Source organism: Grammomys surdaster, unplaced genomic scaffold (assembly GCF_004785775.1).
Source record: "Grammomys surdaster isolate TR1022 unplaced genomic scaffold, NIH_TR_1.0 193, whole genome shotgun sequence".
Taxonomy (NCBI): domain Eukaryota; kingdom Metazoa; phylum Chordata; class Mammalia; order Rodentia; family Muridae; genus Grammomys; species Grammomys surdaster.
This window is the reverse complement of record NW_021604638.1, coordinates 10,464,263-10,483,505: the sequence shown is the minus strand read 5'-3', so window position 1 is coordinate 10,483,505 and position 19,243 is coordinate 10,464,263. Positions and strand designations below refer to the sequence as shown.

General features: G+C 40.7%; 1 protein-coding gene across 1 annotated transcript; it reads left to right on the top strand.

Annotated features, from left to right (window-relative positions):
* The first annotated feature begins 15,044 nt into the window (after positions 1-15,044).
* Positions 15,045-16,759, top strand: LOC114622905 (seminal vesicle secretory protein 6-like). Its single transcript, XM_028769476.1, has 4 exons — positions 15,045-15,137; positions 15,592-15,638; positions 15,730-15,946; positions 16,587-16,759. The coding sequence occupies exons 1-3, from the start codon at positions 15,062-15,064 to the stop codon at positions 15,904-15,906; spliced, it is 300 nt and encodes a 99-aa protein (XP_028625309.1). The 5' UTR covers positions 15,045-15,061; the 3' UTR covers positions 15,907-15,946; positions 16,587-16,759.
* Positions 16,760-19,243: the final 2,484 nt, after the last annotated feature.

Genomic DNA, 19,243 nt, shown 5'->3' with positions numbered 1-19,243 from the left:
AAATGGGGTACAGAGCTAAACCAAGAATTCTCAAGTGAGAAAACTCAAATGGCCGAGAAGCTCTTAAAGAAATGTTCAATATCCTTAGTCATCAGGGAAATGCAAATCAAAGCAACCCTGAGATTTCATCTCACACCAGTCAGAATGGCCAAGATCAGAAACTCAGGTGATACCAGATGCTGGCAAGGATGTGGAGAAAGAGGAACACTCCTCCATTGTTGGTGGGATTGCAAGCTGGTACAACCACTCTGGAAATCAGTCTGGTGCTTCCTCAGAAAATTGGACATAGCACTACCTGAGGACCCAGGTATACCACTCCTGGGCATATACCCAGAAGATGCTCCAACACATAACAAGGACACATGCTCCACTATGTTCATAGCAGCCTTATTTATAATAGCCAGAAGCTGGAAAGAACCCAGATGTCCTTCAACAGAGGAATGGATACAGAAAATGTGGTACATTTGCACAATGGAATATTACTCAGCTATTAAAAACAATGAATTCAAGAAATTCTTACGTAAATGGACAGAACTAGAAAATATCATCCTGAGTGAGGTAACCCAATCACAAAAGAATACACATGGTATTCACTCACTGATAATTGGATATTAGCCCAAAAGCTCACAATATCCAAGATGCAACTCACAGACCACATGAAGCTCATGAACAAGGAAGACCAAAGTGTGGGTGCTTTGGCCTTTCTTAGAAGGAGTAACAAAATACTCATGGGAGCAAATATGGAGACAAAGAGTGGGACAGAAACTGAAGGAATGGTTGTCCGGAAACTGTTCCACTTGGAACAGTCCAACCCTTGTGCAGTCACCAAAGGTAGACGCTGATGTAGATGCCAGGAAGTCCATGCTGACAGGAACCTGATACAGCTGTCTCCTTAGAGGTCTGCCAGAGCCTGAAATATACAAAGGCAATGCTCACAGCTAACCATTGAACTGATCAAGGGGTTCCCAATGGAGGAGTTAGAGAGAAGACTGAAGGAGCTGAAAAGGTTTGTGGCCTTATGGGGAGAGCAACATTATCAACCAACCACAGCTCCCAGAGTCTAAACCACAACCTGGGAGCACTAAGGGGGGGACCCATGGCTTCAGCTGTATATATAGGGGAGGATGACATTGTCAGGCATAGGTGGGTGAGGGAGTCCTTGGTCCAGTGAAGGCTAGACGCCCCAGTGTGGGGGAAATCATGGGTGGGGAGGTGGGAGTGGGTGGGGGCATATCCTCATAGAAGCAGGAGGATGGGGGATGGGATGAGGGGTTCCTGGGTGGGGGAGAAATGTGGAAAGGGGATTACATCTGAAATGTAAATAAAATATCCAATAAAAAAATTTAAAAACAACAACAAATACCAAACAGACAGGACCAGAAAGGAAATTCCCCATGACACATAATAATGAAACACTAAACCTATAGAACAAAGAAAGAATATTAAAATCTACAAGTGAGAAAGACCAGATAATATATAAAGGCAGACACATTACGAAAATGCCTCACTTCTCAATGAAGAGTCTTAAAGGCAAAAGGGCCTGAATAGATGCTCTACAGACTCTAAGAGATCACAGATATCAGCCCAGGCTACTATACCTAGCAAAACTATTGATCACAATAAGCAAAGAAAAACACTCCTCCCAAAAAAACTACACACACACACACACACACACACACACACACACTGAATTTAAGCAGTGTCTATCTACAAATCAAATTCTATAGAAGACACTAGAAGAAAACTTTGATCTGAAGACGTTAACCATATCTAAGAAAACACAAGGAATAAATAATTCCAGACCAGTAAGTTTAAAAGGGGGAGTAAACTCACAGGATAGCAACTGTGGAGGCCTAGCCCAGGCTATTCTTCTTTCAGGTTGTCTCTTGAAGGTAGCCAAGTGGGAAGAGCATGAGGGTAGGAGGCAAGATTTAACCTTGAGTGATAGTAGGGACTGCCTTTTCTATAATAAAACAGGTGTCTTAAGTCTAAATTACCTTCAGTGGTAGCTGACCTGCCTGAGTTCCTCTGGTGTTTAGCACCTCATACTAACAAGGTGGAGGGGGTGGGGGTTAAGTAAAAGGATTTTATTGTTAGTGCCCTTTCTCTGGTCAACCAGCCAGAAGCCTCTCTGACTAAGCTGGTTAACTCTTTGTAAACCAGAGAGGAAGGAAAGGAAAAGAATTAAGATGCTTTACAGAAGCAAATATGGGCAGACACATATACATTCAAACATTCATACACCCACACTCTGGCCGGGCCCTACCATATGTCACAGTTAACTTCACAATTATTCATGCATGGTTACATATATACACATACCTACACACATATGTATAGAAAAACAGACATACACATTTGAAGGATGGATGGACAGATGGGACAAAGTTCCCCAAGCCAAACATTCAACCAAAACTTTATTTCTTTTCTCTGGTTTTTTTATGCCTTCTTAGATAGAAAGTTCTTTAGAAAATTATCTCGCCAGTCAGTGATGGCGCACGCCTTTAATCCCAACACTTGGGAGGCAGAGGCAGGCAGATTTCTGAATTCAAGGCCAGCCTGGTCTACAGCCAGGACTACACAGAGAAACCCTGTCTCAAAAAACCAAAAACCCAAAAAAAAAAAAGAAAAGAAAAAAGAAAATTATCTCAGAGATAAAATGCTACATAAAATGGGAGTTACAGAAGGATGTTGATATTAAGTTGAAAGCAGTGTTTCATTATTATAACATGCTCATTATAAGTTCAAAGCAACAGTTTTTTCATGGCCTTCTCTTATCATAGTGCACACCTGTGACTTTATCCTTGGACCTAAATGTTTTTCCTTGAACACAAATTTGTCCTCCACATCTATTTCTCTTTTTAGTGTAATTGTGAAAGCGCATTGTATTTCTTATTATGCAGCCTTTACTTACTATATGAGGAGTGGGAACATTCTATTCTTGATTCTAACTTTATTACATCTTTCTAGCAAAGCAACTAAGACCATCTCTTAAAACTTTCTTCCTAAAATTATTTGAATCAAATCAGGAATTCTATAGAATCATTATCTGTTTGTCTATATAGCATCACTACAAGGTAGTACATCTTCACAGGTCTGCAGAGATCTGCTCAAAAGGTTGGTCAATACCTAGTGATTGTTATATATTTAATGATAATAGGAAAAGAATATTAATAGCAAAGATCTTTCCTCAAATATAGTCATCTTGGCTTTACCTAAAGAAGCAAATCCGTCATAGCTTCACAATCCATGGCAGAACCATCTCAGGAAGATCACCTGCTGCACAATAAGAAATAGAGTGAGCTTTCATAATTACACAAAAAAGATAAAAAGACTTGGGAGACAAATTTGTGTTCAAGGAAAAACATTTAGGTCCAAGGATAAAGTCACAGGTGTGCACTATGATAAGGCAAGGTCATGTAAAAACTGTTGTTTTTAGCATCTCTTAGATGGCTCTTAGCAAGCAACAAAATAACAGAAATCAGTAAATCCTACTTATTGATAACTCTCACTATTAATGGCCTCAGCTCCCCAGTAAAAAGACATATTGACCAACTGTGTCAAAAATGGGATCTGTCCTTCTGCTTCACTCAAGAAACACTTTACTAACAAGGATAGACATAACTTCTTGGTAAAAAAAAAAAAAAGACAGATGAAGATATTTCAAGCAACAAACTGGTGTAGCCATTTTAATATCTGAAAAAGCAGACTTCATTCCAAAACTAATCAGAAGAGATAAGGAAAGACACTACATATTCATTAGTGGAAAAATCCACCAAGAGGACATTGCAATTCTAAAGATCTATGCACCAAACACAAGGGCACACATGTTCATAAAAGAAACACTAGAACAACTAAAATTACATATTGGTATTACACAGTGATTGCCAGTGACTTGAATACCTGACTCTCTCCAATAGATAGGTCATGTAGACAAATACTAAACAGAGAAATAATGAAGTTAAATAATGTCATAAATCAAATGGGCCTAGCAGATATTTACAGAATATTTCACCCAAAAATAAAATAATATTCCTTCTTCCCAGCAGCTCCTAAATTTTTCTCCAAAGTTGACCATATACTTGGGCACAAAGTAAGTCTCAACTAAAACAAGAAAGTTGAAATAATGTTCTGCATTCTATCTGACCAGCGTGGATTCAAATTGAATATCAACAACAGAAAGTATATAAATTTGTGGAAACTTAGCAACTAAACTACTGAATAAAAAATGGCTCAAGACAGAAATTAGGAAGAACAGAAACACTTTCTAGAACTGAATAAAAATGAAGCAAAACATACCCAAACCTATGGGACACAATTAATGTAATTCTAAGAGGCAAGTTCATAGCACTAAAGCCCTAAAAACACAGTTAAAGAGACATTCTATTAGTAACTTAACAACACACCTGAAATCTCTAGAACAAAAAAGAAGAAGAGGAGGAGGAAAAAGAGGAGGAGAACAAACAACAAGTAGAAGAAATATCTCAGTATATACCAAACTAATTTAAACAAACTTAAAATACCTGGTGAAGTAGAAATAGTAATTAAAAACATAATCTAAAAGGATCAGATGACATGAAATAACCAAGCTCAGGACTGAAATCAATAAAATAGAATAAACAAACCAAAAACCCAACAAACAATACAAAGAATCAACAAAACCAAGAGTTCTTTGAGAAAAAGAATAAGACTGATAAAGCTTTTAGCCCAATTAACTTCAAAATAGAAAGTGAAGATCCATGTTAATAAAACTAAAAATGAAAAGAGAGACATTACAACAAACACAGAGGAAATCTAGAGAATTATAAGAACATAATATAAAAAAGTCGCTGTCACCAATCTGGAAAACCAAAAGAAGAGGAGGAGGAAAAAGAGGAGGAGAAAAAACAACAAGTAGAAGAAATATCTCAGTATATACCAAACTAATTTAAACAAACTTAAAATACCTGGTGAAGTAGAAATAGTAATTAAAAGTCTCCCAATCCCACCACCACCAAAAAAAGCTACAGCAAGATGGATGATTCAGGGAAGAATTCTGCCAGACTTTTGAAGAAGAATTAACAACAATATGCCTCAAATTATTCTGAAATATAAAAACAGAAAAAAATTTTATCAAATTCTTTTTATAAGGTCATAGTTACCATGACCACAAAACACATAAAGATAGAGAATCATAAATCAGTTTCCCTTAGGATGGAAAAATCCTCAATAAAGTATGTGCAAACCAAATCCAAGAACACATCAAAAAGCATATGCATTGTGACCAACTAGGTTTCATTCAAGAGATGCAGGGATGGTTCAACATATGTAAATGGATAAATGTGATCAATAATATAAATGGAATGAAAGACAAGAGTACATGATTGTCTTTACACTCAGAAAAGGCTTTTGACAAAATCCAACACCTCTTCATGATAAAAGTTCTGAACAGATTAGGGATATAAGGGACATATCTCAACATAATAAAGGTGCTTTACAGGAAAACCACAGCCAATATGAACCTAAAAAGATAGAAAAAAAATCAAAGCATTTTCACTAAATTAAATTAAGGTTTCCCAGTCTCTCCATACCTGTTCATATTGTACTTGAAATCTTAGCTAGAGCAATAAAACAACTGAAGGAGATCAAGGGCATACAAATAGAAAGAGAAGAAGTCAAAGTATCTTTATTTGCAGATGATAAGATTGTATACATAAGTGAACCTAAAAATTCCATCAGAAAACTCCACAGCTGATAAACACTTTCAGCCAAGTAGCATGGTACAAAACTAATACATAAATATCAATAGCATTCCTATTACAAATGACAAATAGACTGAAGAAAAAAATTAGGGAAACAATATCTTTCACAATAACCTCAGAATATATTTTGGGATAACACTAACTAAGCAAGTAAAAAAGTTACATAATAAAAAATCTTAAGACTTTGAAGAAAGAAATCAAAGAAGATATCATAGGATGGAAAGACTTCCCATGATCATAGACCAGTGGGATTAGCATAATAACATAATAAATAATAACATAATAAATAATAATAAATAATAACATAATAAAAATGACGATCCTACAAAAAGCAATTGACAGATTCAATGTAGCTCCCATCAAAATTCCAATACAGTTCTTCACAGAATTTCAAATGGCAATTTTAAGCAAAAATTGAATTTTGTGTTAATTTTAATACAAAAAAACACATTAACTGAAATAATTCTGAATATTGAAAGATCTGCTGGAGGTTTCACCATCCTTGACCTCAAATTGTACTACAGAGCTATAGTAATAAAAGCAGCATGGTATTGGCATAAAATGGACACATTGATCAACAGAATCAAATTGAAAGCCCAGAAATAAGTCCACACACATATGGACACCTGGGTTTTGATAAGGAAACCAAAAATACACACTAGAAAAAAAAAGACAGCATCTTCAACAAATGGTGCAGCTCAGACTGGACAGTTGCATGTAGAAGAATGCAAACAGATCCAGAGTCATCACCCTGTACAAAACTCAACTCCAAATGGACCAGGGACCTCATCATAAGATTAAACACACTGGTTCTGATGGAAGAGAAAGTGGGGAATAGTCTTGAACTCATTGGCACAGGAAAAGACTTTCTGAACAGGACACCAATAGCACAGGCACTAAGACCAGCAATTAATAAATGGGACCCTGTAATACTGAAAAGCTTCTGTGTGGCAAAGGTCACCATCATTTAGACAAAGAAGCAGCCTATAGAAGCCTACAGAATAAGAAAAGAGTATTACTGACTATATATCCAGTAGAGGGCTAAGGTCTAAAATACACACACACACACACACACACACACACACACACCCTCAAAGAACTGGTCATCAAGAAAGTAAATAAGCCAATTTTAAAAAAGAAGAAACACAAATGGCTGACAAACACTTAAAGAAATGTTCAACATCCTTAGTATTAGGGAACTGCAAATCAAAACAGCTTTGAGATTTCATTTTACACCAGTCAAAATGGCCAACAAATGATAGCTCATGCTGGTGAGGATGTAGGGTAAGGAGAACACTCATCCGTTGCTGCTGCAAGTGTGAGCTTGCACAGTTACTATGGAAATCAGTGTGGTGATTCCTCAGGAAACTGGGAACAGAGCTACCTCAGGACTCAGATACATCTCTGTTGGGACTATTGCCAAAGGGCCTACACTTTACTACAGAGGCACTCGCTCCAGCTCCACCCTGTTCTTTGATGCTCTGTTCACAATAACCAGAAAATGAAAGCTGCTTGGGAACCATCAACAGGTAAAGAAAGTGGGGTACATTTATATGATGTAAATGTTTTTCTAAATAACAAACCGTGAAATTTGCATTTAAATGGATGGAACTAGAAAAATAGTCATCATGAGTTAGGTAGCCCCAGCGCGCACGTATATACCCAGAATATGGACAACAGGGTGAAGGGACAGTGACCAGTGAGAGGTGGAAGAGAGAACAAGAGAAGGTAAGGGGTGGATGAGTGTGAGCAAAGTAAATGAAATGTCACATAAGGAAATGTCACATAAGGAAATGTCACAGGGAACTCCATTCTTTTGTACTGTGCTGAAGAAGAAGGAACATGGATAAAAATACCAGATTGTTAAATCTGAGATAGGAGAACTACGTGGTCTCTGAGGAGTTTCTCTAATCCTTTTCCATTTCCCTCTTATAAGCTTCAGAGATTAGGCTTCAAGAATACATATCTGACATGGACCACAGTGCCTTGTGACCTCGGTACTTGATGTATTCCAAGAACGAGTTCTTACTGAGCTGAATAATAAAAAAGATATGGTAATGTCAATCTTATTTATGGGTCAAAGAAGAAAATCCTTGTCCAATTCTCCATACCAAGGACACAGATACCAAAAAGGAGATTAAGATTGGGGGGAAGCAAAAAAAACAAACAAACAAACAAAAAATCAGAACTGAAACTAACTGCATGATATTGTAGCAACAGAACTCAAGCAAATTTGGAAAATGCATCTCAGCATAGAAAGTTAACGTACTGATAAAGATGAGACCCATGGCAGAAAAAGGAAGTGGCTATCTGGTGGGGAGTGAGCCGCAGATGTGGTGTCTCCGTGCGGGAAGGAAGAGGTGATCCTGAAACAATGAAGAAAGGGAATTTGAGAAAGACTGGAAGCCAAGATTACCAAGAGTTTGGCACACTAAAATATTGTGAATGCAACATTAGCTGAAGCAATAATAATACAAACAAAAGGAAATTAAACGGATACAAACTATCCGTGTTTGCAGAACACATGATACTACATATTAAAGATCCCAAAAATTCTACCAGAAAATGTCTACCAGTGATAAGCTACCCTAAAATTAATATGAAACCACGAAGACTCCAGAGAGCCAAACCAATCCTGAACCAAAAAAAGCTGTGCTCGAGTCGTTACAACTTCAGATCAGAAGCTATATTACAGAATCATACTAACTCACGAAACACCATAATACAGGCACAAACCAGAAAACAGAGGCCCCGAACACGAGTACACGTAACTGCAGCCACTTAATATTTGACAAAGATGCCAAAGCATAAGCTGGAGTAAAGAAAACATCTTGAACTCATGGCCCTGGGTAAACAGGAAGGCCCCATGCAGAGGAATGAGATTAGTCCTGCCTCTGCCATTAAAGGAAACCTAATTAAGAAGTTAATTGTACATCATAGTTCTCGGTTCCTCATTGCCACAGAGAATGCTCTGTGGTTAGGGAAATCCTTCATCTACCTCTTCTGGGACTTCATTTCCATATTTTTCATGTGACAACGTGATTTCTAATATAATCGAGTTGAACTTCCCTTTCTAAATTAGATGAAACGCTGTGTGATGCAGGCAAAGCCAATGTCCAGAGCTTGTGAACACGGAGTGCCCGATTTTACTTCCTAATTCTACTGCATGTTTACCCTGAGTGGGCTTAGCACGAGAGTCTGGTAGAAAATGATGTGGCTTCTGGATCCAGCCAACAGATATGACTGAGAATCAGGTGGATGCCTATAGAGCCAGAATGGAGCAGAGTGGTTCTGCAAACAAAAGACCCGGTCCTGATGCTGCCCTGCTGGATCCAGGAATGAAAGGTAAACAGGAAGTGAATATTGATGTCCTATTGCTACTGGATGTCAAGTACCAGCTGTACATTTTAAGCCTCTGTTTAGCTGTGGGAAACTCAAATGCTACTTTATGTGACATTTAACTCATGATGCTGTTAGACATAAAATCATAACTCTGCCCCAACATCTGATTCCCCCTCAAATATGACTCAGTAATCAGAAGTGAGTTATAAACTGCTGAGATGCCATTAAAAAATCTCAGGAAACTTGACGGTCTATAGCCTTCTCCTGCCCCTGAGGCTTAGAGAGAGCAGGGAACTTAGCCCCTCCCTCGTCCATGGAGAGTACAAATTTGGTCTAGAAGACGGTTTGCTTCTGTGATTTCCTGGAATCTAGAAGAGAGTCAGAACACAGGGTGCCTTGACAGGGAGGTGGAAATCTGATGGAGATAAAGGTCACGCTTCCATGCCCAGGTACACTGTCTCCTAGGTGAGCAAGACCAAGTCCAGATGGGATCTGAAGACAATGGACACTTGGTCTAAGGTCATTCTTCCCAGGGGCCCTCTTAAAACTCTCATATGATTATCTCTTTAAAGTAATACTATCTCTTAAAGCTATAATGATTGCAAAGAAATGGTTGACTGTAACTAGTGAGAGATACAAGACTAGATATGACATTGTAGAACCCCTATGGCCAACAATTTGATGGAGTAAGTCATTGTAATTTAAAGATAGAAAGAATCTGGACCTGGAGGTGTGGGGGTGTGGGGATCAATCAGGTGTGTCTCTGATCTGCTGGCTAAAACTGAGAAGACATTTCTGTTAAAGAGCCTGTACAATTCACATAAAACAATGAGAGAATTACATCTCTCAATACTCATTTTCTAGTCCTTTCTGCCCTTCAAGATCAGAAAAGGTTGTATATCATGCTCCTTCCATAGGCTCAGAGGCTACTTGGAGAGAGACGATGGAAAGATTGTGAGAGCCCGAGGTAGAGGGCATCCCCAGTGAAACAGTATTTTTTAGGCATGACAGGACTGTCAGACACATGAACCCATAGTAGTTGTAACCATGTGACTGAGTCACATTCAAGATCAAATGACTCAAGATCCCAGCATGGATGAAGAAGGTCTCATGAAGTTCCACCGGTATCTGAGGAGCCCTGGACAATCAATGTCTGCTGATGGGATGGAAGTCAGCCTTCTTCAGGGATGTTTTCCCAGAGAGGGCACTTGTGCTCTAGGAGACGGTCCTGCCCCCAGGCACATACTGGCAGCACTAAGTGGGTTTGGGGACTTAACAAGAAGCACATGCAGTCGGGAAGGAAAGGCCTCACAAGGTAGTGAAGGAATTGGGAAGTAGGAAAAGTGTGTGGCTTTGGTCAGAAATACTGAGCACATGTCTAGAGATTTCTTAGCCATGTTTTTCTTCTTTATTCAGGGCCCAGGCTCACTTTTCAAATGGACTATTTTTTAAAGATGTATTTATTTTCATATGTGTGAGTGTTTGGTCTTTATGTAAACCAGTCTATCACATGCACACCTGGTGTCCACAGAGGCCAGCAGAGGGCATTGGATCACATGGGACCACTGTAACTGCCAGTTGTGAGCTGCCAAGTGGGTACCAGGACTTGAACTTGGATCCTCTGGAAGAGCAGCCAGTGCTCTTAATTATAGAGCCATCTCTCCAGCTCCTAATTTGTTTGAGTGGATTTTTTTTCTCATCTCCTCGTCTTTTGAATTCTTTTCATATTCTGAGTATTGAGTTTCTGTCAGGCGTCCAGCTGGCAACAATTCCCTCCCATCCTGTCTGTCGGCTTCCTCTTCACCAGCTGACTTTTTTTCCCTTAGCTGTGCATAACCTTTTTAGTTTTGTGAAAACCTACTTGTGAACCTTTGGACTCAATCTTTGGGCAAATAGAGTCCTAAATTTGGAGTCCTTCATATACCTACATCACTTAGGCGTTTCAGGGGTCATGTTTAGGTCTTTGATCCATTTGGTCTTTCTCCCCCAACCCCATCTATCTATCTTTCTGTCTCTGTGTCTCTGTGTTTCTGTGTCTCTCTGTGTCTCTTTGTCTCTGTCTCTGTTTCTCTCTCTCTCTCTCTCTCTCTCTCTCTCTCTCTCTCTCTGCCTCTCTCTCTCTGTGCAAGATGAAAATGCAGGTCTAATCTCATTTTTCTGCATGTGAACATTCAGGTTTCCTGTCCAACACCTCCATGTCTTCCCAACTCCTTCTAAATCTTATAGCCTCTTTTAATTTAGTCGTGTGTGTGTGTGTGTGTGTGTGTGTGTGTATTTACACACACACACACATATACATATATGCACATATATATTTAAAGATATGAATACAACCTGACGAGACCTAACCATCGGGTACTGGATAACTAATTAGGGGGCTCATCCCTGAGAAGGAATAATTTTCCCTCCCTCAGCATCCCTCTTACAAGTTAACATCTCTATTGGCAGTGTCCTTGTTCAGGTCTTTTTAAGCAGCATGTTGTTGAAGTCTCATGGCTGAGGTTGTCCTGCCATTTATAGGAGGCCCAGTCTCACGGCAGACTTCCTTGTCCTCTAGCCTTTACTGTCTTTCTGCCTCTCCTTGGCAGCATTCACTGAGCCTTGGGTGTAGCCTTGTGTTACAGATGTGTCAGTTGGGACTGAGCACCCCACAGTCAATTGCTCTCTGTGGGTGTGGGTTTCTGTAATGGTCTCCATACGTTGCAAAGAGCAGCTTTGATGAGGGATGAGAATTACCATTATCTGTTGGTGTGTAGAATTCGGGTAGGACTCATGCCAGCTGAGGAGAGTGTCCATCAAAGGGTCTCCTCTAAGACACACTCTCTCACTAGCCCATGGTGGTTGGGTAGGTTTCCAGCACCAGGCATGATTGTTGAGTGGCCCTTATGTCCATTTACTCAGCTTTTGGTTATCGAAGGACAAAATACAAGCCACCACTGCATCCCTAGGTATATTTTGCCGTGATGGTTTTTTTTTTTTTTTTGATTCATAGGCATCACAGCTGGTAGTTGTTTTTTTTTTAATCAAATCACAATTTTTACTTATTCACACGGGGTTATAAACACAAAAAGGCAGAACGTGGGGAATGGGATGACACTGGAGCGTGGGTGTTTGGGGGAGTACAGATATCTTTCAGAACTTGGTATCGGCTGGGTGAAGGTTCAGGGGGCAGGTCACTATGACTCTGCCTATGATTCACTTGTCCTTATCTAAGTTGGTATTATCCGCCAAGGCTACTTATTTACAAGGTCTATGACTACTCAGGCTCGTAAATTTCCACAAAAGCTGCCTGTTTATAATAGCTTATAGCCCTCTGTTTCAATGTTTTTCCACAAAGACCCAAGACTTGGTGTTAGTACACATGTATGACAGGCCTATTGCTGATTTTAGGCCTATGGCTGATTTTAGGCCTTCAGTGTGTAAGCAGGGCTGCCCCTGACATCTCCTCCCTTCTCTAAGTATAGAAGGGCTGTGGCAATTCTAATCTTGTGAAGGCGGGGGATAGAGGCCTGACCTCCAGTAATTGAAGGGGACCTTGTAATGGCTCCGGTCCCCCTGTTGTTGTCCAGTGAGGCATGAGGGCCATATTCATCCCAATGTCTTTTTCCTGGAGAGGGGATACTTTTGACATCAACCCCTATGCAGTCAGGCTTGTCTCTCAGGGAACTCAGAGAGATATTTTTAACTTTTATTTATATTCCCTTGCAGTGCTTAGCCTCACAGCCTAAGCAAGAATTCAGATCGCCAGTCAGAGGGGATTCTGGGTGGCCCCTCTCTGCTTGGTCTAGGAGCAGAAGTCCCCTCTTTTAGGTTGGGTGGAGATGGGTTTTGGGAACACCCTGGATAGAGTAACAACCTCATCTTGAGTCTCGTGGTCCTCCATAGCTAACTTATGATAATGTATCTGAATAGGTTTTGCTACCAAATTATTTATCTGTTGTTTCACAAAGTTAGTCAATCTATTTAAGGCCCAGGGACCAAAAGAAATAAGCAAAAATAATCCAATTAATGGTCCCAAGATGGAAGGAAGTAGAGTTGACAACCATGGAGAGGTTGAAAGCCAATTCTTGTACCAGCTCTCATCTTTCTCTTTCTCTCTCTGTCTTTTCTCCGGGCCTTCTCTGACCTTTTTCATGCTCTCTTTAACCATCCCTGTCTTGTCTATGTAAAGGCAACTTTCTTCTTTAAGGGCCATACACAGTCAAGAGCTGTACACAGTCTTTTCTATTGTAAAAGAGTAAATCAAGTCCAATAAAGTCCTTTGAAATTTTTGGAGGTCTTTTCAGACAGCAAAATGAGGGATTTCTTCAGACTAGTGATGTCAATCTCTAGCTGTTTGATATTCTTGTCAATGGCCTGTCGAAGGCCTGAGTAGTATAAGGTTGGAGGCCAGCATCTGGATTAGAACTTCTAACAGCAGACGTCATGGGTGATTCATTTTTACCTGAGATACTGCCTGGGTTAGAGCTCCTGGGAGGCCCTCTTCCTCTAGGTTTTGTGAGGTTGGGTACAGAGCTGCCGCCTGGGATCTGCTCTGTGCTCGGGCCCAGACCGGAAGTCCCCACAGCTGATAGTTCTTAGCAGGTGGTATAGCACATTTTCTGGACTGCTTGCTCAGCTATGTTCATTGCTGACTGTTCATAATAGACAGGAAATGAAAATAATCTAAAAGTCAACTGGCAGATGGACAATGAAAACATAGGGTATAAATATTATATAATACTAGTCAGGTGTAAGAAAAATGAAATCATTAGGGACTGGAGAGATGGCTCAGTGGTTAAGAGCACTGACTGCTCTTCCAGAGGTCCTGAGTTCAGTTCCCAGCAACCACGCAGTGGCTCATAATCATCTGTAATGGGATCTGATGCCCTCTTCTGGTGTGTCTGAAGACATCTACAGTGTACTCACATACATAAAATAAACAGATCTCTTTAAAAGAATGAAATCATAAAATTTATAAGTAAATGGATAGAACTAGAAACCCCAGACCCAGAAAGACAAGTGCTACGTGATCTCCCTTAGCTGTGGTTTGTAGCTCTGAATCTTCAGGAGAGTATATGCCCTTGGGTAACCATAGAAATGAAGAAGGCAAAGAAGGAGCACTCAAGTGGGGACTGGAAGGATATAAGGGATAAAAGGAAACTTTAACTTCAGAGCAAGGCCAATACAATACAAAAGAGAAGGAAGAAAAAAGTAACACTAAGATGTTTGAAAGACCTGTACGAAATTAGATTATTTTTGCTTATTTCTTCTGTTTATATGTATGTGTCTACATATATAGTCTAACTGAGGATACACTACTTGGGCTGACAATGATATCCCAAAGAACCATACACTATCTAACAAAAATTCTAACACCAGGCACAAAAAAGTTTACATTCCAGTTCTTGGTCAGAGGAATCCAAGAGACACACAAAACAATATAGGCTGTTGGTATTGCTCTTGGTTGCCTCAAGAGATTGAAGGAAGGAAAACTCCTGTTTCCTGAAGGCACCACGCACTTCATCCACAGAACTCCAGAGAGGCTAGCTGGGTCTGCTCTGAGAGCCTCCTCCCTGAAGGCCTGGTTTAGATGAGAGTTACAGTGAAATAAACAGAACTTGAGAGTTTATCCATGATGAAGCATAGCAGTGCTGTCTTGAAGGCCATTGTGTGCTGGGGAATGAAGGTATGATCTGTCCTGAAGACTTCTGCAGCCTGAAGTCTCTTCTCCACTCTGAACTGAAATATGTTCAGGAAGTAGAGAGATCACTGTTAGATGTCCTCAAGGTAAAAAGGAAGATTTATAAGAATGCTCTCATGTTGTGTCCTTGGAGAGGTCCAGGGAACAGTACCAAGACTCCTACTGAGCAGAGAGAAGGAAGCTACATTTGCTGATAAGAAATGTCATTTGCCTTCAAACCTGCAGCAAAGCCAGACATGGAAATATATAAAGGAGAACCTCAGCTCAGCTCTCAGTCAAGACCCTTCCTGGCAAGATGAGTCCCACCAGCTTCTTCCTCCTTACATTGCTCCTCGTTCTGGTGACAGAAGCAGCCGCAAGAAGGCCCCTTGGTGAGTGACACTCTTGTTCTATTGGGAAAGATGTTTGAGAACAATGTTCTCAAAAGAGTCTCCCCGGAGTCTGCAGAAAGCTATCTTCCTAGGGCTTCTGTCCCTGAAGGAAACTGAGTCTTTTCAAGCCTTAACCATAACCCTACTCTGAATATCTGTGACTTGACAAGCAAAATGTTGGTAAGGAGGGCTGAGGGAGAATGTTGGCATCTGCATCAGGTAGCATCCTCATCGTCAGGTGTCAAGGGCTGTGTGACAAATAGATCATTGCAGTTTCTAACTAGGCTAAAAAGTCAATGGCTTTATAAACAACAGGACAGCAACAGGGTACATCCAAACACAGGTCCACAACCAGAGCTGCAGCGTAGGCTCTTGACAGAGTCCTGACGCACAACTGAGCCGGAGCACACAGAAAGATGGACATAGAGAATGAGACATGCTTTTCTCTCAACAGAAAAATTCTCTCAATTATCTGAAGAACATTCTAGTGAAAGTTCTGAAGTAAGTATCGTGGGAGAAGGGGGACACTGGGGGACCAAGTTCTACTCATGACAAACACGGCCAAAGTGGAAACTCATGGTGTTCCTTTAAGGCAAAAAGTCCAAAAAGTATCATCCATGAAGAGGTCTATGAGGAAAAGAAGTTTAAAAAAAATACGGCCAACAGTGATGATGGTGACGATAGGAGGAGTGCATCTGCAGGGGAAATAGAGCGGTCTTATACACGGAGAAAGGAAAAGCAACGGTTTGCACAAGAAATGGCTAAATAGAATGGCTACGAAGGAACTGAAGACCTGGACAGAAAAGATGGTAAGGACTTTACCAGGTATGGGGGGATGCCAACCCCAGTGTTAGAAGTTGTGGGTGGGTACTTCCTGGGTCATGTGGGTGGGTACTTCATGGGTCATGTGGGACTGAGCCCTACTGTGCACATCAGGGGAGCTGTGGACTATGACCTTTGGGAAGGTGGGGAAAGCACCTAGCAGAACAGAAACCGGTACCTGAGGTGTGACCATGACTTGAATTCCTACCTTAGTGTGCTTTCAATGTATTTCCCTTGTGTTAGCTAACAAATAAACAAATTTGAATACGTGCAACCTCCACAACCATATTTATCAGGTTATAATACAAGCATGTTGCTTCTTAGAATTTAGTTTGTCATAAGTTAATTCCATGCTTATCATGGAACGAATCATTATAGTACTAATCTCTTTCCATGTCCACACATCCCTGTTAGGATATATGTATCCCTTTCAAAGACTATAGGTCCAATAATTAGCTTCCATTTCTTTCTCAATAAAATAAGAAGTGTAAAAAAGAAAAGTCCCTATTTGTCACACCCTGAAGTTAGAGAACAGCAGTAATAGAAACCACAAGAACAAGGATGCCCCTCCCCCTTACCCTCTACCCAACAACGCCCCACCTCACAGGCTGCCCTCTCTCTCCCTAGGAGTCACACAGTGTCAATGAAGCTCCTCGTGTCTTCAGGATGGAGACTCCTGTGAGGTCCCAGACACAGTTCATGGATTTCATTTACTTCTCAAACTTGTTTTTCAGATTCCTAAACCCGATGGTTATGAAAATACCTTCTTTCCAATAAAAAGACAACATTTTGCATCAATAAGTTTTGACTCTTGAAATCTCTTTATGCTGCTCAATGTAGGAACTGGGTGGGATTCCCGGAATTAACGGTTTCATAATTAAAGGAAGTGGTCTTCTTGTATCACCTCTGTGAAGAGTATTTGGAAACACTTCCTAAGCTCTGGAGAGAGACACATCATTCAACAGAAGGCACTAGAATTCTGCCAGTCACTGTATGCACAACTAACCCTAAATCCCCCCCCTTCACACTCTTCCTAGTTGGGTCTTCAAAATGGCAGCTTAGGAAATGTCAGGAAACATGTGCTCTAATAGACTATGGCAAATTTCTGGCCTACTGGTCCCTCCAATTCAAGCAGTCCACAGTAGCACATCCTTGAAGTTGGTCCAACTCTCTTGCTCACGGTATATATTCCTTTAAGATTCAATGTCCCTAAGTGTGATATATGAAGTATGTCCAACTTACACAAGGAGGTTATGCTAAACAGTGCCATCTGTGGGGAGACATGCCAAAGGACCAGCTATAACGGCAAGAAAGGGTGTCACCCAAGTGTAAATCCTAATGCTCACACACTTTTCTTTCAGTATTTAATGATGATTCCAGGGAGTAAATCTTCCAAGAGTAGAAACAATTATTTCAGAAATAATTCAGAGTAAAAACACCATAGTCTCGTGGCTGAGGAATTTGGTTTCCACATGTGCCCCAGGAACAAGCTTATCTTCAAACAAATCTGTATTTTCTCTAAAATTAAATCTCCACTGTCAAAATGTATATAAATGTTAATATATTAATTTTAAACCTCATTACAACTTCATAGATGAAACACACAGAAGCCAGGACACCTCTGTGACTGCAGATAGACATCACTGACAGGTTCTTGGTTAAGGACCTGCTTGACACTTGTCTGAGTGAGAGCAAATGGAAAGTGACCTACCTGAGACACTGTGAGAACCAGCACTCATGCCCAGAGGTCAGAACCACACCCCCAAGACTCCAGAGACAGTCATCTCTTTACTTGCACATCCTTCAGAGCTGAAAGTTTTAAGAGGTTTGGGCCATTACCTTGATGTGCTTGGGAAACAGCATTCTTCTGCCGCTTTACAGCAGAAGTCTGTGATCTAGACATGTGTGGGGCTTGAGCACATATTTTCCGGCAAAGTCTCCCATTGGAATGGAATTCTCTACCCTGCATGTGCTGGAAATACATTGCTTCTCTGGTTTCACGGCTTATAAATGGAGACTCCTCTTCAGAATTGTCCGTCAGAAGAATGTTTTAATTTAAAGTGTATTATGGTTTCATTTCAATCTCAGTGTGCAGAGGCTGGGAAGAGGCTTTGGATAATTTTGGAATAAATTCAACATGTCTTGCTTTGGGATAATACATAATAGTTTAAGGAAGATGGCAGGCTGTTACAAACTGAGTTAAGCCTTTTTTAAAAAAATTATGTTTATCTTTGTAGCACCCGGTGTCGGGATATGTGGGAAGAGGGGCCTTTTAAGTATGGTCCCTCTCACCCGAGCCCCACCCCAACTCTTCACTCTCCCAACATCTTCTTCTCATTATTCTCCTCCTCATCTTTCCCCTCCTTCATCTTCTTCATCAGCATGATCACTATCCTGCTCCTCCCCCTCAACAACTATTGAGTCCAATCAGTGCCTCTTGTATGCATGGTGACGGAAGCCATCAGCCTCCAGAGCACGACCAACCCATTTCAGGCAATAGGGTTGAAGAAAATTGACTCCTTCGCACAGCAGGCTGCCAACAACCAATGGCTCCTTAGCAAGGTGTACCCACGTCCTATTTCTCTCTGTGCTCTACTGTCGGCTGGGTTGATCTTGTGCAGGGTTTTTTTTTTTTTAAAGATTTATTTATTTATTTATTATATGTGAATACACTGTAGCTGTCTTCAGACACACCAGAAGAGGGCATCAGATCTCATTACAGATGGTTGTGAGCCACCATGTGGTTGCTGGGATTTGAACTCAGGACCTCTGGAAGTGCAGTCAGTGCTCTTAACCACTGAGCCATCTCTCCAGCCCCTTGTGCAGGGTTTTTATGGGCAAGCACTGCTACCCTGAGCACATGAGCCCTTTCATGTCGAGAATATTGTAGCAATATTCCAAGACCTCCAGATCGTACCATCTCTCCACACCCTCCTCAGTGAGGTTTCATAAGGCTTAACAAGGGATGTGGCAGGGAGGGGTTAACATTTATGCCCTGGTAAGCCACGGTGAACTTGCTCTCTGTAATCAACCCCATATCAACACTCCCCATGCCTTCCAGTGCAAGCCTGTAGCTACTGTAGCCACTGCCCAGCTTTGAGTCTGTCTTCTGTGTACATGTGCTGTGCCCTTTCCCCTCTGGGTCAGTTTGTTCTCTCTGACTTGTGGTCTACACTTAGATATTCTTCAGGTGTTTCTACTTCCATATTTAGTGCTTGCTTGCAGGCCCATGTACTAATTCAGATCTTTCTGTTTCAAAAACATTCAAATGTTTCAAAAAACAT